At 37.6% G+C, this 25,565-nt stretch overlaps 2 protein-coding genes and 1 long non-coding RNA gene across 4 annotated transcripts in view; 1 reads left to right on the top strand and 2 right to left on the bottom strand.

Moving 5' to 3' along the window:
• The window catches only part of LOC133527836 (transient receptor potential cation channel trpm), a 399,070-nt gene that overhangs the window by 28,639 nt on the left and 344,866 nt on the right, over nt 1-25,565 (bottom strand). The window contains exons 8-13 of one of the 2 annotated variants that reach the window (XM_061865026.1): nt 20,562-20,745; nt 16,498-16,687; nt 15,319-15,530; nt 13,758-13,910; nt 11,427-11,501; nt 6,245-6,439 (exon numbers count right to left, since the gene is read on the bottom strand). In XM_061865026.1, the coding sequence (XP_061721010.1) occupies nt 6,245-6,439; nt 11,427-11,501; nt 13,758-13,910; nt 15,319-15,530; nt 16,498-16,687; nt 20,562-20,745 (1,009 nt within the window). The remainder of the gene's footprint in view (nt 1-6,244; nt 6,440-11,426; nt 11,502-13,757; nt 13,911-15,318; nt 15,531-16,497; nt 16,688-20,561; nt 20,746-25,565) is intronic. The other variant, XM_061865024.1, reaches the window with a different exon arrangement.
• LOC133527841 (uncharacterized) lies at nt 2,267-5,512 on the bottom strand. Its single transcript, XM_061865032.1, has 2 exons — nt 3,031-5,512; nt 2,267-2,729 (listed from the first exon to the last, which is right to left on the bottom strand). The coding sequence occupies exons 1-2, from the start codon at nt 4,545-4,547 to the stop codon at nt 2,675-2,677; spliced, it is 1,572 nt and encodes a 523-aa protein (XP_061721016.1). The 5' UTR covers nt 4,548-5,512; the 3' UTR covers nt 2,267-2,674.
• Nucleotides 9,607-10,968, top strand: LOC133527848 (uncharacterized). The gene is made up of 2 exons (XR_009800924.1): nt 9,607-10,193; nt 10,718-10,968. It is a non-coding gene; the product is annotated as an uncharacterized LOC133527848 (long non-coding RNA).

The following is a 25,565-nucleotide window of genomic DNA, read 5'->3' as shown; positions in this document are numbered from 1 at the left end:
ACCTCTTTAGGTACGCTATTAGTGCTCTTAGACCATATATCTCTTAGTTCCTTATCAGCACCAATAAAATTGGTCCCATTGTCACTCCATAATTGTGCGCAATGTCCTCTACGTGCGACGAACCTCCTGAACGCCGCGATGAATGCTTGAGCTGTAAGATCAGTTACTGCTTCTAAGTGGATTGCTTTTGTGCACATGCAGACAAACAAGCAGATGTAGCCTTTTGCAGATGTACGACCTCGACCCTTTGACGTTCTCAGATACACTGGCCCAGCAAAATCAACTCCACTGTGGTAAAAGGCGCGATTCTGAGTGACTCTTGAGGTGGGTAACTGACCCATTAGCTGCTGTCTTGTGAGTGCATTGTTTTTTATACACACGATGCATTTACGAGTGAAATCTCTAACTGATGATTTGAGACCTATGACCCAGTACTTACTTCTGACGTAGGTCATCGTCTGCAAGATTGTGCCATGTAAGGTTTTGGTGTGAGCATCCGCTATTATTAACCTTGCAACATGTTGCTTGCTTGGTACGATAATCGGGTGTTTAGCGTCTTCTGGCAGATCCGCTTTACTCAACCGTCCTCCAACTCGCAGTAAATCGTGTTCATCTACGTACGGGGTAAGTTTAATTAATGAACTTTTGTTTCTAACCTTTCCTTTCTTTTTCAGGTCTTCAAATTCTTGGCTATATACTAGTTTCTGATAATATCTCACGCAGCAGGTTTCAACTTCATCTAATTCAGCAGCGCTCAAGATATCATGTCTTTTGGTTTTATAATCTAAAAATCTCTTACATTGAGCTATCACTCTTTTCATCCTGACCATCGACGAAAATCTCTCCCAAATAGATGTGTCTTGTACTGAAGTGTGGAATGATTTCTTGCTTTCTAGATTTGTCGTTGGAATTGTAGTGGCCCTTAACATCTCAGTGTTTGTATCCTTTAACCATCTGGGTCCACTCCACCAAAGTTCATTGTTTGCTAGTTCACTTGCCCTGATACCTCTTGAGGCAAGATCAGCTGGGTTGTCTTCCGACGAAACGTGTCTCCACCTGTCGTTATCTATATGCTGGATAATTTCTGACACTCTGTTGCCAACGAATACTTGCCAGCGGCTGGGTGGGGACTGCAACCATGAAAGCACTACCATTGAGTCTGTCCACGCGTAGATTTTGTGCATAGGTATGTTCAATAACCTTGAAATTTCATGCAGCAGCTTTGCTAATATCACCGCAGCACAAATTTCAAGCTTCGGGACAGTCAATTGCTTCAGGGGGGCTACTTTTGTTTTAGAGGCTAACATCGTGACATGAACAACGTCGTGCTCGTCGACAACTCTTGCATACACAACAGCTGCAAGTGCAAGTGTTGAGGCATCAGAGAACCCGTGCAGATATACTTCTTTGCAGTGAGATGACATCTTGATCCATCTTGGAATCTCAACAGTTTGCAGCTCGTGTAATTCGTCTCTGAAGCTCATCCATTCGTCAACCAACTCTGAAGATAACTCATCATCCCAACCACAATGACAAAGCCATAATTTTTGGATCATGATTTTGGCTGTTATTACAACAGGTGAGAGCCATCCAAAAGGATCAAACAAGCTAGCAACATCAGATAAAATCACTCTCTTTGTTACAGGTATCCTGCTTGCTGGTAAGTTTACTGAAACGTGAAAAGTATCATCCTTCCTATCCCAGGTAAGTCCCAGTATTTTTATTATTTTATCTAATTTAATCTCTTTTTTGTCTTTTACAGGTTCCGGAGTCTTCGTGCCATCAACCAAGTCCTTCAGGAGTTCTTCAGAGTTACTAGACCACTTTTGCATCTCGAAACCACCTGCCTTTAATAATGCATTTATTTCTTTACAGGTTGCTTTCATTTCGTCGAGATCTTCATGACCTGTCATAAGGTCATCCATGTAAAAGGAGTTTCTTACTACAGCCGCTCCTCGAGGGTAGTTGTGTTGTTCATCATCAGCCAAACGTTGAAGAGTACGGACAGCCAGATGAGGTGCAGCTGCTGTCCCAAATGTCACCGTAAGTAGCTTGTAACTATCTATCTTCTCAGATGTATTATCCCGCCATACTATGCGTTGTAAATCTGTGTGTTTGTCATGCATTCTTACCTGACGATACATTTTTATAATATCGCCAATAACACAGATTTTATGAGCTCTCCATCTAAATACCAGACTACGAAGATCTGGCTGAATCGTAGGTCCTACCATCATGCTGCTGTTTAAGGAACATCCGTTTGGGCCCTTTGCTGACGCGTCATAAACTATGCGCAGCTTTGATGTTTCCTTATCTTCTCTTATTACAGCACAATGCGCAAGATATACTGCATTACCTTCATCTTCTGCGTCGACCTTCTTCATATGGCCTAACTGTAAGTACTCGTGTATAACTCTGGTGTATTCTGCTTTCAGATGCTCGTTTCGGGCGAACTTTCTTTCCAGCTGCTCTAATCTGATTACTGCCTGATGCTTTGTATTTCCACACGATCTTACAGTGTCTTCAAAAGTTGTCTTTAAAGGAAGCTGTACTACGTACCTCCCTGTCTCGTCCCTCGTTGTTGTTTGCTGATATATTTCCTCGCACTTTTCTTCCTCTTTCGTCCACATGCTCTGCTTCGTGTATAGTTCAGATTCTACCTCCCAAAACCTTTTCAGGAGATTATTATCTTCTTCAATTTGTCTTGTAACATGTAGACTTGTAAGGTGCTGTGAAATAGTAAATGATGCATTAGTATCCTTATTACCCCCTGACAAAATCCAGCCCAGGTGTGTTTTTTGAGCAAGAAAATTTCCTGGTCCTTTGATTAAACCTGCTTCTAGGATTTCGCTGTAAACTCTCGCACCAAGAAGAATGTCAATCCTCCCTGGTGAGCCAAAGGTGGGATCAGCTAAATCTAATTCGTCAACTTGTGGCCAATTAAGACTTCTTATTTCCCTAGATGGTAGCTGACGGGTTATAGATTTCAATACATAAGCATCTACATTTATACAATAGGAAATATCGTACCTTGATTGTATGCGTAATGTTACCCTATGTTTGATAGTCGTCTCACACTCCTCAACACCAGAGATCACTCCGCTGATTTTAGTTTTCTTCAAACCCAGCAACTCGACCGCCCTTGCAGTCGCGAAGGACTCCTCTGAACCCTGGTCCACGAGAGCCCGAAGCACGTGTGACTGCCCCGACTCCGCTGTAACATGCACCAGTGCTGTCGTCAACAAGGTGCCTCGACCAGGTTGTAGAACCCGTGATGCGCTCGACGTGTGCGCAACGACGACGGTTTGTATCTTTTCTTTATTGTTGTTATTTGTTTCTCCAGACGTATGCGATTCTCCACTTGCTTGTTTCTCTCGGTGTAATAACGAGTGATGCTTTCTTTTACAAATCTGGCAAGTTGTCTTTTGTTTACATTTAAATACATTGTGGTTCGGTATTAGGCAATTAAAACAGAGATTATTTTTCTGCACGAAACTGTATCTGTCTTCTACTGATTGCTTGGAAAACTGTTTACATTGATAAATATAATGATCTTCATTGCAGAATGTACACTTCACTTCGCTCGTTGCAGTAAGATGAAACATCTTTGTTTTCACAGGTTTGTATACTTTACTTGCAGGTTCAACCATCTCCAGAGTACGAAATCTATTTTCCAGGAACGATTTTAATTTTTCAAAACTAGGTAAGTCGTTCGTCTCGTCTCTGCTTATTAACTCTTCCCATTCCTTATGAGTGCTCGAGTCTAATTTTGACACTATGGAGTAGTTAATAATTGCGTCCCAATGATTCGTAGGTAAGCCTAGATGTTTCAGCGCACTCATACATTCCACCGAAGTATCCAACAGTTGCCTTAATGCTGTAGCCGATTCGTGTGTTAACGTTTTTTGTGTAAAGAATTTCTTATAAACACAGTTTGCTATGTATCTCTTATTGGCATAACGTTTCTTTAGTACTGACCAAGCTTCTTTATAATTTTCAGCGGTTATTGAAAATTGTCGTAATAATGCCTCCGCTTCTCCAGCTAAACTACACTTTAGGTAATGTAGCTTTTGAACATCTTGCAAAGATTCATTGTTATGCACTAATGCCATAAATAAATCATGGAAAGACTGCCATTCAGTGTAGTCGCCATTAAACGAAGGAAGCGAAATACGTGGTAATTTTACTTCACCACTATTCGATATACTAGGTGTAAGTGTTTGTTTAGACTCACTTTTTGTCGGCCCCATACAATCTAACTTAGACATCATTTCGCCTTTGTATGCGTAATACGCTTCTTCAAATTCCTCAAACATGTTGTTGGCGAAATAATTTGTAGCTTGACGCTGTTCCATAGGAATCGACAAAATTAAAATTTCATGTAAGACTTTAAACTCTTTCCAGTACAACTCCAGTGTATCTATTCTTCCCTTCACATAACCAGCCGTCAATCTCTCCTTAGGCGATTTTTTGTAGTTAACGTACGCCTTTTTCACCTTTTCAAGCGTATCGGCTTGAATCACTACATGCTTTTCAATGTTTTCCATTGTAGTATAAGTCTATCACAATCAATAAATTAATAGTCTATCGTATATAGTGAAAACACAGCAATAAAAGTACGTAACCACTGTAGGAAAGTTCCACTCCTTTGTTAACTTTTTATGTGTAGGGTAAGTGAGCGCCGCACGAAATTGTCCAACAAATTTACCTAAATCACAGCGACTCACTATTGTAATACACGGCACAGTACTGTCTTATTTGTAGTTAAACAACACACAAACGTTATATCCACGATACACCTTGTCCTTTGTCCGATTATCACACGTAATTATTTTGCAAAACTATTTTTGTAAAAACACCGAATTGTCTTAATCCTTAAAGTTCATTTGGCTTAATTCACTTTTGTAACATATTTATCCAACTAATTAACCACTTCCATATGTATTTAACGTTATTTCACCGAAATTACACTCATTTTCTATTGAACCAATTATTTTTACGTGTCACTGTTCAAGCATCCTGGTTCGTATGGACCATGTTCTTTACGGGATAAGGTTCAATTTTGATTGCAGGTGAATCATAAGGCAAACGCGTCTGGATTCTTAAATGATTTTATTGTAACTAAACGAGAGGGTAAAAATGCATAAGTATCTATAGGTACAGCTAGATAGTAAGTATAGTATGAGGACGGAAATCGACAAAACAGTTAGTGTAATATTTAACTCGACCACGGTTTAGATATAAATGTTTTGAAATTGTGATTTTAATTGCAGACCCATAAGTCAAAACAATAAAGACATAAAACCGTTTAATTGTGATTTTAAGACTAATCTTTGCAATTATTTTCTATCGAGCCGATTTCGTTCAATCGTGTATCGAGTACGACCACGGTCTTTGAAATATAATTAATATGAACATATATTTTTCTTACTTGACTAAAACAAATAGTATTTCTTAAAAAACTGTTTAAGTAACATCAATTTCAAGGACATTGTGTGTTGACAGCCTCTTAAGCGCGGCGCGAATGTATTTTATTATTTGTGTTCACTAGTAGCAAACTGTTAGTAAATTAAGCACTGATTGTTTTTTCCTTTTTCAAATAAGATAACCAATGTTAAACTTTTGAAAAATAAATATCCTTAAACTGAAATATCGTAAAACCAACTAACTATGGTCCAACAATTTACTGGAATGTAAATTCTGAGGTTTATCTACCATTTACTCGTATAACATACAGTAAAATGTCGATAATCCGGCACCTCGATGGTCCCCCATGAGTCCCTCGATGATACCCAGTAATACGGCACCAAAATAGGGGTGCAAGTGATCCTTCTATGTCCAAATTTACCACGTATGCTCTCAATATCACTCATGAATATCTTTATAAATGCCTAAAACACAGATAACAGGTACAATGTTCTTTAATTTTAGTATATTCGTCTAGTGTAGTTATATTGCTTCGAAATACTAAAAAATACATCAATATAATAAGCAGATTAGCTCTAAATTTCAGTAATCCGAACTTTCTAGTAATCCGGCTCTCTTGTGTCAGCATTAGTGCCGGATTAGTGAGATTGTACTGTAATTATTATTTTGCCATAGAACTTCGACATTCAAATAAAATAAACACTCAGGTAGATGCGGGAGCGGGCGAAGATGTTCCAGATAATTTAGAACCACAATTGAAAGATTTTGAACCATAGTTGGATGTTTTTACGTTACGTACGAAAACTGTCCAACTTACCGAATCAGCCCAAAACTTGGTGATCGGCGCCGTGAAAAACTCATAGATCTTCTTCCTGAGCCGCAGCGGCCGCATGCGCTTGTCCTCCGGCGCGTGGTACTCCGGCAGCTCCCTGTACGATGGCTCCCACCCTATTTTACCCACTTTCCCGTTCTGATCGACGCGCGTGTCGCATTCTCCTGAGCCAATCAATGCCTGCTTGAGTCCAGACAAAATTATGTGTAGTATGTTGTCAGATCCGTTTTGTTGTAATCTTGTGTCTATAGTGTTGGGAAATGCGGGAATTTAGAGCTTACTAGAAGATAAATAAAATTATTATATTTTTTATTTGACAACCTCAGACCGTGGACTGGACGCACGCCGCTTTCGTCCAAATCAATTTTATTCATTTCATCGTACCGCGCGAACTACCGCTCGCGCTGATGCTCGCACCAGCTGTTTCCGTGCGACAGTCAAAATAGTATTTTGTTGGTGGGTTTTGCGAGCGGTGGTTCGTGCGGTACGATCAAAATGTATAGACTTGAATGAAATTGATTTGGACGAAAGCGGCGTGCGTCCAGTCCACGGCCTCAGGTTGTCAAATAAAAAATATAATATTATATAATGAAATTGTTTTGGACGACAGTGGCGGCAGCGAGCCGCGTGCGTCCAGTCCGCAGCCTCAAAGTTAACAATGATTTTATTAATTTACTTTATAAAAACGAATTATGTCTAAAACTAAGAATGTGGAAGGGAACATGAAATAAATAAAATAAATCCATATTTGGGGGCAATTTACACATATCGACCTAGCCCTAAATCAGGCCAAGCTATTGGTACTAGGCGACGATATACATACTTATATGCTGGTTTTGTTATGTTTGATCATATTCTGAGGGGTGAATATGTGGGTCACACTTAACAACTTTTACGATATTAATTACTTACAAATAAAACATCCACAACTCAGGAACAAATATTTGTGATAAACACACAAATAAATGCCCAGTAGGGCTAAGATGGTCGGCTCTTTATCATTTGTCACCATGCCTGTCACTTTATAACAAGTATATAAATGCGAAAGTGACGGGCATAGTGTCAAAGTGACAAGTGATAAAAATGGAACCATGATGCCCCCGCTGACCGGGATTCGAACCCGGGACCTCCTGCTTAAGAGGCAGGGTCACCACCGTCTAGGGTCTAGGCTAGGAGGCCGAATAAGAGCTATTTGCTTAATTTAACTAATCTGGATAATTAGTTCCTTGATGTAAAATAAAACAAAGTTTCCCTCGTTCTTTTCTAGCTATTTCATTAGTGAAAGTTCTTTTACAAGAAAACACATTCAAAGATATTTTAATAAAATTTAGCTATGTATCCAGACTTTGATTAAATTGTTCACTTAATATAAAACATCTTATCTTGTATAAATTAGATCATCTGTATATATCCATTATGCATATTGTTATTGTCAATAAATATTTGTATGTTAATTAGATCAGTCATGTTTAAAGAACGCTTGTGGTTAACGAAAGAAGAAAACAAAAAAGATTCGTCTTTAATATAACATCAAATTTTAGAATAAGGCATCCCCATACATAATTACTATAGACACAAGATTTAGAATACATTTTGAAAAAAAAGCATTTACGAAATTTTTGAATACAATAAGTTGTAAAAAAAATTCATTTCTTGAAAAATGCGATACGAGAATTTAAGCGTTATAAGCTAATACATAACACAGAACATTTAAATACAGATTACATAAAAAGCTTTAATCAGGTGCAAAAGTGTTGTAAGACATAGTCAAAGATCGAGTGAGCAGAATGAATGCAAGCTCCGATAAATTGAAATTGTAAATTTAAATATTTAAATATAAGTTCAAGTTGGAGGGAGAAGTGACAATTGGCTTTGAATTTTGATAACCTAACTACAGACAAGGACGGTTCGGACTTTTAAATTTACTGTTCACCTCTGCGCGTCGGAACTCGGTATCTAAAGTATCGAAATGACTTATGTTCACATGAGGGTTAACGCTAGTTTCGTCTATATATTTATGAAAATTAGGAATAGAATGGTGTGTATAATAAATCGAATCTCCTCATTATATTTTGTGATAGAATTCATAATGGCAATTCCATTAACGTCGAGGTTTTATTGTGTCTTTAAGTCGAGAATTGTCATGAGTTTAATTTATAAATTGTGTTTATGTATTTGTAGACAATTAACGTTTTAAGAGCACGTTTTAAAGTTTATATTGAAGGCAATTTTATTGCCGCAGTTAAGCTTTTACTACACTAAGTTTCTATGGGTCAGGGGAAAATTTATTCATAGAACTCCTGACAATAGTCATATATGATGGAGAGCAAGTAGGTTTTTCTTTGATCTCCTGCGATGAGTTCCTTTCCAGTAACTTTTTACTCTCATTTCGAATGTAATTTTACATGGAAGTATTTTCATAAATGAATATTTGTATCAAAATACAAGAGACTGAGCAAATGAAATGCAAATGTTTCTAGCGTGTACCTTTTAGACCTCGTTACGCATAAGTACGTGATTTTTCTCACAGTTTTCAAGTAGCAAATTGTCCTTGTTTAACACATTCACCGATGAGCTACGGTCGCAGCGCTACGTCGTAACCGATAACATGGATTTCCCTTGGACTGCTTCGTAGAGGTAAAACAAGACCTTCAAGGAACGAGCGCTGAATGGGTTAAGCTAAGATGAAAACACAAACGGAATTAGAGATTATGTACCTACCTATGTGAAGCTGTGTATGTAGATTGTAGGTGGTGGCATGCTAATTAGCTCTCTCATGGAATTTCCTAGCGCCAAGTGCAATGCTCGGTATTTCTAAGGTCGTTCGGTAACTATGCTATGTAAAGCTCGATTTACATGTTGGGCCAACTTTAGCAAGTGTACGGAACGCAGGTCCGCGGCGGAACGAAATCGCAATAATGTTTGCTCCGTATAGTGCATTAGATAACTGTGTCTTAAAGACACTTTAAATGTTGGCCCAAGTTGTAGTTTGGCAGTATGAATTTTCACTAATTCCGTACTTTTGCTAATTATAATAACTATACTATTTTTTTATTGAACGTTTGTAGAGAAATGTCTCAGATTGTATTGGCTGTCGGATACAAAATCTAGCACTACCACCTTCAGTGGCGGTATCATGGTCGTATTTCTATCACTTGTCATATCATGCGTCACCTTCGCACTTGTGTACTTATTAGAACGTGACAGGCATGATGATAGATGATAAAAAACCGACCATCTTAGCCCTACTGTAATAGGTAAATTAATAAATGGTATAAGTTACTTAGTAAATGTTAAAAATAAATCAACATGTAAGGTATCATATACAAAAAGAAAATTTGAAAAACCACCACCATTTCTTTTTATTTTGATTACATGTTCATTTAAGGAAAAACAAAATTTGACAGTTTATAAATTAAACAATTAACTGACTCATCAAACCGTCAAAACATTAAGCCGTGGCCAACGAGATAAACGACAGCGACAAATGTCAGTTTAAAAAGAAAAATAAAATGCCCCGGGAGACGAATAATTCAGAAGCCGCTGTGACAATGCAGAGGTGAACAGTAAATGTATAACGTGACCTATAAAAGAGAGCACAAGGACACGGACACGGAGCAACGTTTTTACGCTTATCGAGCACGCCTATACGAACACAAGAGGACATTAAATATGAAATAGCTGACACAGCCTCACCAGCACGTCGCACACGCCAGCTAAGCTACCGGTCGCCTTCACCGCGACCCCGATACCTGGCCCCGCTCAATCGGTATCACCAGGCTAGGGGTCGTGGGGTTGGGAAACGATCGGTAGCGAAGAGCTGGCCCACACCAGCCACAAACACCGTCCCTCAAATGACGGCCAATTGACCCATGATTAAAGCTCGGTTTGTATCGGCTCGACATCGGCTACATCGGCGTGGTGATTGTAGAGGGTAGTAAAATGGAAATATACCGGGTGCTTCTAAACTTGAGGCTTTATACACGTTGTATTTAAAATACAACCGCAAAATGAAACGATTTAGAAATAAAAACTTTAGCCTTAATTAAAGAATTTGAATTTGAAGAACGGAGGTAATTTTTATCAAATTTCGAACGGCATTGCGTAATTATCAATTTATCACTCGTGACATTTGTGACAATGAATCAGTAAGTACGCCATTTTTAATAAAAACAAACTAGTATTACGACTTTTACTTTCCGTTATAAAATAATAACGGAAAGTAAAAGTATTTTTTTAATAAAACATAATATATGTAAGTTAATTCATGAGGATCTGATTCTGATCGTATCAAAAAAACTCATTGGTCTGGTTTGGTTCACAATTATTTTAAATATTGGGGGAAAATTAAAAACGAAATAGGTTCGAAAAAAACGAATGTTTATAAAAGAGTTAGGCGGCTAGGTTCGTGTGTCACTTAAGAATCTCTTCACGATTAAAAATCGCAATCAATTTCAGGTTTACATTCAATATATCAAGACCAAGAAGCACATTCGTTTAAAATGCTCTTCGCAAAGTGTTGAAACCTTGTGTTCGCATAGATCGAAGCTCTATATCCCAGTCAACGAGGAGTTTTATGCAAAATGTATTCACATTTTAATTCGAAGTATCATTGAGATCGATCAAACTGATATGATTTATTTTACAACGTCAAGTGATATTTTATATAGGCATGATTTTATGGTTATGAAATTTATTTTCTATTAAAACTCTCGTTCTTTTATTTTCCAAATATACACATTTTTAAATCGACAATTGTAGCTATAACCTAGTTTTACCACGGAATGAGAGATAACGTTTAAACTGTACTCGTATCATTCGAATATTCTACGGAATCACGGACAAACTTTTAGGGAATTTATAACTTCGTGGAATATTTTAAATGATGATCTGATTTCGAGGAATTACAAAAATATAGTTTCTAGAGGCAATTTGAACATTATTTTTTTTATAACTTTTTGTATTGCTTAAAAAGCAACAATGAGATCTCAATGGACTATCGATATTTGATAAATACAAGTGCATGTCGTTCAAAAACAAAATAGCAGCATAACCATATCTTCGCAAACATAGTCATGTTTGTTGCCAGCTACAAATTCGGCATATTTTTTTAATGTTCGACTACCTAGTTGACTGGGGTAAGAGAAGAGAGAGCAGCCCGGTCTACCTGCTTGGTTTTACTCTGCTGTCCAGGTGGTATTATCTTCTTGATAGAAAGCGTTCTCCGTTTCACTACGCCAACCTATTGCAAGTATCAATCAAATACCAAGTCTATGAATAAAGCGTCAGTTGACAAACAAGTTTTATATTTAAAAAAAATATATATTCGTTAATTTAGGTTTTTTTGGTGTTGTAAAAATAATATTACACGAGGTTTAATTTTTAAGGTGACTCGGAGTTATTCTAGTATCAGGAGTATTGTACCTGAAAGGTATTTTTAAAGGTGTATAAAGTGACATCTATCTATCTATCTATCTTTTCTGTCAGTACGTACATACGTACTGACAGAAAACTGGGTCTACCGCAAAAATTGAAAATCGAAATCGTGTTCCCTTTCTCTGCACTTCGATTTTTGTTCACCATCAGCTTTATATTTATGTTGGGTACTTCTTGATAGTGGTAACTAATAGGTAATTAAGCTTAGAATAAATTCAAAAGTAGAAAAATACTGCCTTGGGTGAGTCTTGAACTCACGGCTTCTGGAAGAAGTGTAACGTCCTTTCGATAGATCTGGCTAGGGTCCCCTAGACCTATATGTTGAAAAGATTTGCTGGCTATGGTTGAGGTGTTCTGTTGGTGGCTTAGTTGGCAGAGCGCTGGAGTATCGATCCAGAGGCTATGAGTTCAAGTCTCAACCAAGGCAGTAATTTATCCAATTTTAAATTTATTCTAAGCTTACTCGTAATAGCATCGTTCGCAGACATTTCTACTTGTTCAAAAATAATTTAATAGGGAGGTAATTGTTTTTTTATGCGAATAAATATCTGCGAATTTCAAAATGCTAAGATAATGGTTAGATGTATATTATGACTACAATAGCCCTGAGTCACCTTATTTTATTTGATATTATTTTTGGCTGTCAAATGACGACACGGTTAAGGTACCCTAACTCATTTGTTAGTCACCTAAATTTATTATTCTACCTCATAGACTTTAGATAATATTATAACTGCAATCCTAAAGCAAATATATTATATAGATAATATATACCCATCACCGAAATGGAAAGAACGTGTATTTACAACTTTGTTTGGAAATTTAATAAAAATGATGCATGCTGTGTTCACCTTAATATGAGTTATGTTAGTTTCTTCGTAGATATCTTTACACTTATATAATATACCTATGATGGTAGGATGCATATTTTTAGCTTACACTTTCAATAGAGTTATATAATACAGTGTTTGTTTAAATGATAGAGGCGCGATCGGCTCAGGATCGATGGTCCACAATCTGATCCGTTTCGTCACCATTTTAACTTGTCATTATTGTCATATGGTCCACAGTTTTGATTCGTCAACATTCCTATATCATCACTTTCCTATTTTGTCCATATTCCTATGTGGTCCACAGTGCTAACTCGTCTACATTCCTATATAGTCTACATCAGTGTTGGCCGAAGGTTAATGGTTAATTGCATTAACGTTTTTGGCCAACTCTCGTCTACATTGCTGACATTTTTTTATTTTATTTTACTTTATTGGGTACACTTAACAGAAATTGTACAATATCATGAAACATAGAATTGCATAATCATGGCTTGGAATCTAGCACGAGATCAAAAACAAGTGTACACAGCATGCTTTACTAGTAAGCGCACATTGGTGGAGGTCGAAATGACAGGCCAAGAAAACTTTTCAATTAGACAATGTTATACAAAAGTATATGAAAAGTGCAGAAGTTGTCCTATTTATAGAAAGACAGGATAATGGGTGGTATAATAATATTGACGAGTTAGCACTGTGGTCAAAATAGGAACGTAGACGGTCTGGGCCAGTAGTCAAACAAAATAGTAATGTGGACGAGTAAGAAGGTGACGAGTTAGGAATTGTATGCTGACGACATTGCATTGTGGACGATTTAAAAAGGTGACGAAATAGGGTTGTAGCCGAGCGGTCTGCCTTATTCGAGTTAGCTAGATCAAATTAATTACTTATTTGAATTGTCAAAATTATTCGTTAGTATAAAGTTTGTACGAATAACCTGACCATATTCACTTTTCATATGACGAAAAGTGAATGTGTATAAGTCTGTATATGTTTAATTTTTTATATTAATCGGTCTTTATTGTCTGTCTTATTTTTGATTTTATTAAGACCAAATATTCTACATTTTATAAAAATATAGTCAACACAGCACTGCGACGACATCTCTATCTAAAAAAATGACGTCAGGTAGATATTTGACATAACACGTCAAGTAATGAATTTATACAGTTTGTATATACACGACAAAATGAGCGCCAAGCGTGATGGGAAGCAACATAACTTAAAAATACCTCAGCATCGTTCGGGTCCTTAGTACTCCGGTCATCTTCCATACTCTCGTTCTCCAGATGCTCCTCCTCCGTCTGCGGCATCAGCTGCAGCTCCTCCTTGGACTTGAACTCCAGTTGGAGGATGTACAGGGGGCACAGCAGGCTCAGAATGACCTTACGGTACAAAGCCAAGATGTGGCAAACGAAACACGGTACTAGCGATTTCACTTTACTTATAAGCCTCATGCTACGTTTAACTAAGTTAAATGCGGACGCCGATTATACTGTGTTTGAGATAGTACAGTCAAGTGTAAAAACAGTTCTTAAATCGCTGACATAAGAGCTATTATAAGACATACTTTTGAGTATGATGTGTGCACCCATATTTTTACACTTGACTTATAAAACTTGTTCATGTGAATGCGACTTTTATGTAAGTATTCACCCACGACATAGTCAGCCGCCGAAGGCGTCATAAAAATGCGTTTTCCACGTCATTAACCACAGATAAAACAACAAACATTTTGTGTACAAACTCTGTAGCGTTTCCGCGCTGTCAACGTAACAGAGTAAATTGGGAGAGGGAGCAATGTGTTTAAAAAAGAAAAACATAGTTCCAAAAATTAATATTTTAAAAGTTTAATTTAATTTAAAAATGTATATTATTATAAAACTCTTGATACAATGCTTTTTCTGAGATCTTTGCTTGCATGCGTTTTTTTCTACCAAACAGAAATAAAAACAAATTGTGGCATCGCTAGTGTTAGACCCGTGGAATTAACTGAAGTCATTACTTTTGGAATGAACGCTGCCACATTAATAATTCACGCCCAATTTTCTTTACAGAGTTTTTTATGACTCGCTGGCCAAAAATTGTATCATTTAGTAGTACCTAAAACAACGAAGATATATACCACGGAGTAAAGTACACTATGAAAAGTTGTACATTTATGAATTCAAGAGTCCGCAAGCTCGGCCGAATTCCACCTTCCCATACAAACAGAGTTTTCGTTCTCATTTTAAAACTACGTGTTGGATTGTAATGAAACTTTGCACATACAATGATGTAAGGTATATCTATGCACGTAATTAGTTTATATTGCTCCAGCTACATATAAATCAAGCGAAAGTTTTGTATGAAAAACTTAAATTCGCTTTATTTTTTAACGATGGTATCTGAAGCTACATAAACGAATTGCAGGTATAGATATACCTTATCCTATTGTAAGTACAAAGTTTTAGAGCAATCTAGCTAGTCGTTTTCAAATGAGAGCGTAACTACATTTGTATAGAGAACCGAGCTTGCCGCGGACTTTGAATTACGTATTTGATCGTCGCAATCGCATAGACTTTATTATGAAGCAAAATATGCAGTTACATGGTTATGTGTATGGTCGACGTCCGAATGCATAGCATGCAGATTTCAAAAATGATTATAAAGCTCATTGACACACAGACGTGACACCCCGTGATTGCTCATTATGGTTGGTTGGTTAAGAGTTTTCTAACACTGAATCTACTCGTGCCAATCTGTGCGTTAACAAGATATCAAAACAGAAATAAAACAAAACAGATATGGTACCTTAAGGCTGGTGTTCTTTCTGGTTCTAAGCCCTCCCATCCAGAGGTCGGCGAGTATGATTTGTGAGCAAGGATGGGCTAGTAAGGCGCGATGGTTGGCAGCAACGGCTAGGCTCAAGCAGGTCTGTCCAGACCAGTTCTGGAGCTCGCAGGTGAGGAGTTGTTGGGCCTGATCGTCGTCTTGGCGGTAGCAATAGTCCAGCAATTCTAGAGCTGGAAATATAAATGCGTTTTAGATGATGGAAAAACTGTATTAGCCAGTACATAGCGTTTGACGGCAGTTTATCCCAAGTAGCAAGCAAAAATCTTAAACATGACAATCAAGTTGGCCCAGTATTTATTGTATTTAATATACATATTATTTACATGCTGAAAAGGAAAAAGTGCGAACATTGCTACTGTTATAGTAGCAATGTTCGCACTTTTTTAGTGTGGCATGTAGCCGCAAGGCGGTTATCGTACTCGGCCACATAGTAATTAGCTAGTTGACGTGAAACATAGCTTAACTATCCTTGAATACTTGAAAGAGATAATTTTTTACGTGTCTAAAACAAATATTTCGAATTTAGCAGAGTGATTTTTCCGTAGTTTTTAGAAATTAAGCTATGTACTATTTATTACCTATTCAGTACTTTTAATAGCTTTTTTATTTAATTAAAACTTGGCCTCCCAACCGAATCGCGCCCAAAGTTTCTTAGATATTTCACTCCTTTGTTCTGAAGGGGCCGATTTGAGCCCGCCTTAATTAAGGGCTGCTTTAAGGAGCTAGTTTTTGTGGGGTTTTACCTCGAAATTGCCAAATTGGAATAACGTCTTTTACAAATTATTTTAGCGGGTACTCTCTGTAGTAGAACGTCTTAATGAATCCTTAACTTATTTAATAGAGCCGTCTTTGACTAAAAGTAAGATAATATTTCAAGTCACTATATCTTGTGAATAGGTATCTAGTTCTAACTGTTTATTATAAGTCACATAATGCCTGAGCTCCTCATAAACCTCCGTCTCCATATCGTCCTCGCCTGCCTCGTGTGCCATGGCCTTGTACAGCTTGCAGGCCACGAGGATCTTGGCCAGCACCTCCTCGCCGTACATCCACATGAGGAACGTCACCTGGTGACGTTTTGTGAGAACAAACCAACAAACTACTATTCTTACTGTACCAAAGGTACGTGATACGTACCTTTGGTCTCAAACTCTTTCCCGTAATGCCTGAGCTCCTCATACACCTCGGTCTCCATATCGTCCTCTGCTGCCTCGTGGGCCATGGCCTTGTACAGCTTGCAGGCCACGAGGCTTTTGGCCAGCGCCTCCTCGCCATGCGTCCACATCAGAAGCGCCATCTGGTGGCGTTTTGTGAGAACTGCCCACATCTGAGGATGAAATAAAGACGGTCAATCAGATGCTGGATTGATATTAACGTAGCTTAAATTAGTAGACTGTACAGATAACTCCAAAAAATATATATTTTTTAATAATTGTAATTTCTCTGTGATGACAAAATAATAAGTTGCAAATGATCACGGAAAAAGCATTGGCTGTCCCATAGAAATCAGCAGCATCATATCAACCGGAATGTAACCAATTTTTTTCGCGATTATTGGTCCCATAATAAAAGTTGTTTAGTATAACATATAAAATCGCTACGCAGAGTATGGCTGGTGGTTAAAATTTCACCCTGTATATAGAAAACATCCATAACTTAAGAACAAATCTAATGTCCGTGATAAATACACACATAACGCCCTTACCAGGAATCGAACAATATTCGAATACATTCACAAACATATCAAGTTAAGCTCGATAAGGCAAGGGCTAAGGGTCCCAAAAGGTACCCAGATCATAGGTTTACGGCTGTTAACGCAGAAAAATGACGGGTTTTTGTAACACGCGGTACCCCTTCATACCCGTGTCTGTTGCGACAAAAAACCTGTCGATACTTAGAGGCCAATTCGGAATTAACATACATATAGGTTTCATCTTATTTTGGTACGAACTTGACTTTTTTTGACTCGCAACATTAAGTGCGAGCGAGATGCCTTATCCCTCCAAATAGCCGCAGCAAAAACGTAAAAAGTATTCAAGTGGCGGGGCCCCGTTGGGTGGTCAGCGCGGATTTAGAGAATATTACAAAATCAATAATTCGGACTAGGCGGTCGCTCTCGGATGAAAGGTTACCCACAAATTTTATACCAAGCGTTATTTATTTTTCTTGCTGTGTGTTATCCTTGTCTAACTCGCTACCTACTTTCGGGGGCTAGAAGAGGGTCAAAGCGTTCAATTCTGCCACTTAATACGGCAACACTTCACTAACCACTCTCTGGTGGCCGACATAGTGATAGGCGAAAGTGACGGACATAGTGATAGGCGATAAAAATGGAACCATGCTGCCACCGCTGATTCCATTTTGTGAGGGCGAATCAGCGTTAGCGACTGGCGTATGCTGGCTGTTGCAGCGGCGCACGCTGATGACTCAAAGTCGTACAAATATATAAGATGAAAACCATGTTAATAATTGTTACAGGACAATTTTACTCGTACACAGATCCTAGTCCCACAGTAAGTTTAATAAGGCTTGTGTTGTAGGTTCTATATAGTTATATGTATATCAATACAAATGTTTGTGATAAATATATAAGTAAATGTCCTTACCAGGATTCGAACCTGGGACTTCCTGCTTCATCACCAGAGTCACCACCGATTATACTCTGTATCTTTAGGTATTTAAATAACAGTAAACAAAATCTACCCTCAAATGGCTCCTTAAGACAGTTGAGGTTAGATGAAAACATTGCATGATCAAATAATGTAGGTTAAAGTCTTAGTCGCTCAGTGACGGATCCAGGCGGTTTTGTATTTGGTTGGTTAACCAATAAAATGTACAAATTGTTTGTTTACTTTTATTTAAATACCTACAGAGTATAGGTTAGGAGGCTATATCAATTGATGTAATCAGAATCAGCCTGTGAGTCATGTTTGGGAGCAATAAATCGAATTTATTTACTTTTATTTAAATACCTAAAGATACAGAGTATAGATTAGGAGGCTATATCAATTTATATAATCAGAATCGGCCTGTGAGTCATGTTTGGGAGTAAGGAATTGAATTTATTATATGGATGAAATGCATTAATCAAATCATGGATACAGCAAAAAGGGTTAGTTTAACTTGGTTACTTTTTATATGACAACTTGTGACTTGAGATTATAATAAAACAATTTATCGAAATAGGATATTTCGAAGAATTCCGTTGCATATTGTGAGCATCTTCCTCTTGAGATTATAAACTTTTATTATTACTGTCTTGACATTAATAATTAGATACTAACATATACCACAATTCATTTTTTTTATACCACAAATTATGTAAAACAAGTAAATCATCAAATTTTAAATACTGGCAACATTTTACCATAAACAAGAGTCATCTTTATGACTCTTGTTTATGGTAAAATGTTGCCAGTATGTAGCTGCTTAATTTTGGCGGTTCATTAATTTCTGTTTGTTTTAAAGTAAATGGCGCCATACTGTCTATGACTGGCCGAAAAAGGAGAAAAAATAACATTGTTTTATTCTGTTGAAACCAATTCCATTCTTTCATTAAACTTGTCGAAAACATAAAAGATTAATATAACATTCAACTTTAAAAGCGGTAGAAATTTTACAGGTATCGGTGAAAATATCAAAAATACTCCAAATTTTCTCTTAAATGTTCCATGATTGGTGTTGTGAATATAAAACCTATTTAGCCTTTTTATAAATCATTGTTTTTAAAGAAAAAATAACTTTAAATACTTGTAGAATATGACTCAAAATGGTTTGGTTACAGGATCATGATATTTGTTTTTTAGGACGGCCGTCCTTGGCTCTGTCCAAAGCCATGTTAACACGGCTGTGGTTTTCCGGGACTATGTAAATACAGGATTTATATTCGAAAACGAATGGATAAACGTAATAGTTATCCCCAAGGAGGTTAAAAGCCATTGATATGCAGAAAAAAAATATTATAATGAACTCATTTAAACTATAATAATATTAATAGTGATGGACGAAGTTTCGGGCGGAGGATAGTATTATTTTCATAAAGTAAGCATTATATGCAAAATGTTGCATCATTGTTCTTCATTTCACATGCCATTTTATTTACTCTCGAATATAAAAGTAATTCACGACCGCTTTATTAATTTCCTTGCTCGTATAGAGAAATAAATTAAACGAGCGTGTATTGGCAATGCAGTTTGAAATCGGACATTCTATTACGGTGAAATATTAGTTTGAAACTACTATGGATTTTATTGAGGGATTTTATGTACTACTTGTTTTTATTAATATTTTGTAATGAATAAGCGAATTTGACCTATATTTTTTCAATTGTATTTTGCCCTTTAGCCAAGTAGCGTAAAATTTCCAAACTAGGAAAATATTGTAACATGCAGACATGCTCATCTATTCATCATGTCGATAATTTAGCAATTTTAGCTCTAGTTTCGTTATAACATGATAATATTAACCCAGGTAACAAAGTAACGTAACACAGCAGAGAACTACGAAATTTCCCTCAAATTCATATTTTAGTAATTGCAATTTGTACAGCCAGCCCTCAGTCGCAAGTGTCGCAACCCTTCTAAAGGACCGAGTGAAGATTCGTAACGGAGACCGCTTGCCCTCAGATGTATGCGCGCTGTGCTATGCGCATCCTTCCATCCATCCTCAGTCCAGTTCTTTGAGGACTCCTGACGGACAAACAGAACACAGCGCGCAAACTGTATGAAAGATTGTTGAAGGGGTAGTCGAACCGCGCCATCTCTGTAGTGACCGGCATAAACCCGTGATAAGCGACAGCCCGCCGGCGGTGTGGCCATTAAACGACGCGCTGTTCCGGTGCACGTTGACGCTCTTGTTGAACAAGTGGTGACAAAGGCCTTTTGTAACAGATGGACGTTGATATTGATACTCACTAGTAGTTCGTTGAAGGGGTAGTCGAACAGCGCCATCTCTGTAGCGACCGGCATAAACCACGTGATGAACGACATCCCACCGGCCATGTGGCGGGTGAACAACGAACTGTTCCCGAGCACGTTGACGATGATGTTGACACTCACCAGTAGTTCGTTGAAGGGGTAGTCGAACAGCGCCATCTCTGTAGCGACCGGCATAAACCACGTGATGAACGACAGCCCACCGGCCATGTGGCGGGTGAACAACGCACTGTTCCCCAGCACGTTGACGATGATGTTGACACTCACCAGTAGTTCGTTGAAGGGATAGTCGAACAGCGCCATCTCTGTAGTGACCGGCATGAACCCCGTGATGAGCGACAGCCCGCCGGCGGCGTGGCGGGTGAACGACGCGCTGTTTCGGTGCACGTTGACGCTTTTGTTCATCACTTTCGCGTAGATCGGACGGAACTTGCGCCGGGTGTAGTAGCACCTGTACAGAAAAAAAATCTCCTTCAAAAACAGTTTGAAATGTCTAATTATTTTCGACCACAGTGCCAAAAAAATTTAGCCCCAAGGCTTCAAATAATTGTAGATTTGACAAAAACTGTATCAATGCAAATAAAAAATTTCTGATTTCTGAAAAAGACAAATCGTCAAAGGTTTTTCCAAGTACCTTAGTTGAGAAATGAGGGAGTACCAGAAATAATTAAAAAAATAAAAATGTACAACCAATACAATTTTAAAGTCCTTTAAAAACTTTTTTACTTCTATGACGAAGAATTATTCGGGTACACGGTAGAATTGATCCGCCGTTTTGTATTTTTTTTTTGTATATTTAATGCATGATAATTGTCAAAAATATTTCAAACAGCAAATAAATTAAGTTGTCAAATTAATATGAATCTCGCATTTTTTGGCATCTACTACATATTATTAGCACAGACAAAGGATAAGCTTATTCAAATTTATTATTCTCTCTGTGACCCCATTTAAATAACGCATAGATTAGGCTTACAATGCGTGAGATTAAAATAATATGCAAATCGCCGAACCCTGTAGTAGAATAGAATAGAATAGAATTTGTTTTATTCATAAACACACAAACAGTAATAGACATACATAAAAGAGAACATAGTGAGAGTAAAGTGTCACGAAATGGCCTCATCTCAGCATGTTGCACTGGTACTGTTAGTACTGGTATGTGTATGTGTTGGGAACACATTTGCCAGTAAAAATATACATTAATTTGTTTTATATTATTCTCACAGTACTGATGTGCTGTAAGTAGGATGGTTTCCAAAATTGTAAGCTTTCCACATGGATACTATAAATGCTTTTGTATGAGAATCGAAAGTCTTTTTTGTTTGAACGCATTGAGAAGTGTTATTCAAACTACTTTTTTTATTCTACGTCGGTGGCAAACAAGCATACGGCCCGAAGCAGTCTCCGTAGCCTATGTACGCCTGCAACTCCAGAGGAGTTACATGAACGTTGTCGACCCTAACACTCCGGACACTCGTTGAGCTCTGGCAACCTTACTCACCGGCAGGAACCTATGAGTAGGGTCTACTGTTATTTGGTTGCGGTTTTCTGCAAGGTGGAGGTTCTTCTCCAGTTGGGCTCTGCTCTAGATCTGGAATGACATCCCCTGTGCTGTGCCCTACCACACAAAGCTAGATGACATTCACAATGCCCATACCTCTCTTTTGGACGTAGATTGAGGACATACCCGGGTCCGAACGGCATAACAACAAGTGGGCGGTGGTCATTTAAATAATTTAAACAAAAAGCGTCAACAAAATTGTGCCGTGCCGAGTTGTGTGATTTGAACAGCAGAATGAAGAACCTGTATTTAATGGTTTTATGTACATCAAGATTAAAAAAAAAAAATATAATGACTCCTATAACTTAAATATTATATCGCGTTTATAAATATTAGTAGGAAGAAAGATTTAATATCGCCCGTGTTACATATGTACCTACAATGTTTCTCATTAAACTAGTGAGAATCGATGGTTTTTACTATTTGTAGAACCCTAATAGGCGTTAAGAAAACAATTACGATAATACTGATGTTATTCAAAACTTGTTGTTCGAAAATCATTATTATCTAAAATGTAGCTTAGTAACGCGAGTAATGTGAATTTATATTCAGTAATTTAGCACAATAATAGCTGTGGCGGCAGCTTATATTCAGCATGGTCTGACGCCATAAGGGTAGCTCATATTCTAACCTCTACAATTAAATAGGAATTCAAAATGGCCAGAAAACCAATGTTTATTCATTTATGAAACGAATTTTATCGTAGCACAACTTGTTTTAACACATTTTTTATCGCTGAAAGATCTTAACACCGCAGAAAAAATACAAATATAAAAATGGACTAGTAAAATGATTATATTCACTTTTTTAAGTGCATTATTTACGTAGCGCTTTAAAATTTTAATTCAAATATATATATACATTCACAGTAAAGTGGCATGCGCAATGAAATTGAAGTTATAAAAGCATTAAATCTGTTTAAGTACACAGATACACAGATGTGTGGTGATAGATCAGTTGTAAGTTGTTTAATTTGTGCCCAAATCTTCTGTAAAACGTCTGTAACAGCGCTGTTACAGACATTATTAAGCTACCTTATTCAGCTTATAGTACAGGCATGCTATATATTCAGCTGCCTTGTGTTGCTTGGGCTACAAACAAAATTATGGCTTTGAATTTGAAACGCACTAAGCTTGGGAAAACAAAATGGATCCAATTTAATTTTACTAATATTTATTCATGAAATAGATTACAAGACCAATCTGATCTGTAATGAAGCAAACTAAGGGTCAAATAATGTAATAATTAAATAAGCTTCTCATTTGCAGTGCAAACATGAGGGCCAATTCTGTATTAATAATTTTCATTGACATATATCTAAGGACGAGCCTTACTGGCACTAAGAATGGTGCTAGTTCGGTGGTGTCACTCACGAATTCGAGCCAATTGTGCAGTCTAACGCAACTAGTTGCGACCAATCGCGCGCGTGTTGCGAACTTATAAACCAATCGCGTTGTGGCGTTAGACTGCTCGATCGGCTCGAATTCGTGTGCGTGACACCGCTATGGGGCCAGTACAGCGGTGTCACGCACACGAATTCGAGCCGATCGATTTTTTTGCCCGTAAGGCCCGTCCTTAGATATATGCCAATGAATTTGATATGATTTTTATCTTATTTTAAGGCGCCGTAGGTTTAGGAAGCGGAGATTTTGAAAAATCATACGGCCTTTATTTTTAGATAACAATACGGTTGCCAAAAATTTAATTAGCGGTCTTGGGGATTTTCTCTGGGAACTTCAGCGATTCGAATCCTGATTTTTTTGACTATTGCTGGATAGAAAAAAATCACGAACATAAGTCTAAAACGCACTTTAAAGAATCTGTAACAATTTATGCAGAAAAGTAAAAATATGAGTAATAGCTTCTAAAAATGCGCAGTTTTATATTTGAAGGGACTTAGCAATCACTTTTTTTTAAATTTACTAAATACAAAGTAAAATTCCAAAACATAATATAATTATTAATTATGCTTAGGGGGCGTCCATTAATCGCGTCATACGTTTTTGGCTTGTTTTAGACCCCCCCCCTCCCCCATGGTGATCTTTGGTGATATTTTCAGGACCCCCCCCCCCATCCAATATGACGTGTATTTTTTTCGATAACTAAAGAACAGTTTTCTAACAAATGAACCTAAGTACACGTGAAGGATTATTATTGACTATAATACAGTATAGCACAGATGAAAAAAAAAATACATGTGATACGTGTCCATACCCCCCCCGACCCCTGTGGTGATCATTGGTGATTTTTTGCTGACCCCCTCCCCCCCCTATACAATATGACGCGATTAATGGACGCCCCCTTACGCACATGACTCTCGCTCAGGCTTACGAAAGTGAGAGAAGAACACTGAGGGTGAGCGAGATGGATGTGCGTGCGTGGATATCATGGTCAATTTTCATATTTTTAGCTTTGTTGTGCATAAAATGATACAAATTTATAAAAAATAGTTTTAGACCTGATCATGATTTTTTTTATCGAGCGAAAAAAGTCTGGATGCTAGTCACTAAAGAAAAACCTCAAGGTTTGAAGTTTTGATACGACCCTGACGATCGTTTTGGTGAATGGCGCGCATCTCACGCACGACAGTCACTTCACTTCGCGTACACCTATCAGCGTGAGCGATTTTCCCAACCATACCAACTTGACACAAACCACAACTTGAAACATATTAATCGGATCCTGAGGTCATTAAATACGCAAATGAAAAGGAAGATTGCCTTTCAACGAAATCGTTTGATGTAACAGGCGTGTTCAATTACAATATTTTGATTTCTTGCCATTAAAACGTGAAAGCGTTAAGAGGGTATATGAGCTCCTGTTTTATCTACATGGTACTGATTTTACGATGGTGATAGCTTATCGGCAACATCGAAAAATCGAAAAACATTAACGGCCGTTAACTTTCGCTCGAATGTGCAAAAGCGGCAGAGAGACAGAGACAGATACGATTTTTCGATTGTTCAGCATTGGCGGCGACAACGATGGTATTTATGGCGTACAACAAAACATACAAAGAAAGTACTAACGATCAAATTTCAAATTTTTGTAGTAGGTACCACCGACACGAAGGACAAAAAGAAGGTTTTTTTTTTATCTCGAGGCTACCAATGTCGCTCCTAGAGCCTAGTCTAGAACCGTTCTCGTTAGCGTGCGTATCGTGCAATTTTCGTCCATACGAGTACAAACGTATTATTATTTACGAAAACTAACTTGTTAAAATTAGGTACCTCCGACGTAACTGATTTTACAGTACATATGGTGTTACTTTACCGCACTAGTGCGAATATTAGCATATTACTTTACAGTGTCGAACATTTAAATAACCATATGTACTGTAAAACGTTGTACGATACATGTGCGAATAGGTAATTCGCAACCCGTGTCGATTTAAAACACTCCCTTTGGTCGTGTTTTAATTTATCGCCACTCGTTTCGAATTTCCTATTTTTCGCACTTGTATCGTAATGTACTATTTTTCATTATAAACACGCAGATTTGTCAAATCTAACCTTTAATCACATGGCAATACGAGTGGCATACGTCTTCGTGAATGACACGATATATACATATTTATTTAACTGTGGTCGTTTACGGGCAGTTGGTTAAAATCCCAATTCCATGTTACTCATACATCCGAAAACTAATAACGTTCATGTAATAAATGGGAATAGCAGTTGATCCTTAAATCGGGTAGGAAGACCAGT

This window comes from Cydia pomonella, chromosome 18 (assembly GCF_033807575.1).
Source record: "Cydia pomonella isolate Wapato2018A chromosome 18, ilCydPomo1, whole genome shotgun sequence".
Taxonomy (NCBI): domain Eukaryota; kingdom Metazoa; phylum Arthropoda; class Insecta; order Lepidoptera; family Tortricidae; genus Cydia; species Cydia pomonella.
The sequence above is the reverse complement of the archived record's forward strand: the minus strand, read 5'-3'. Positions and strand labels throughout refer to the sequence as shown.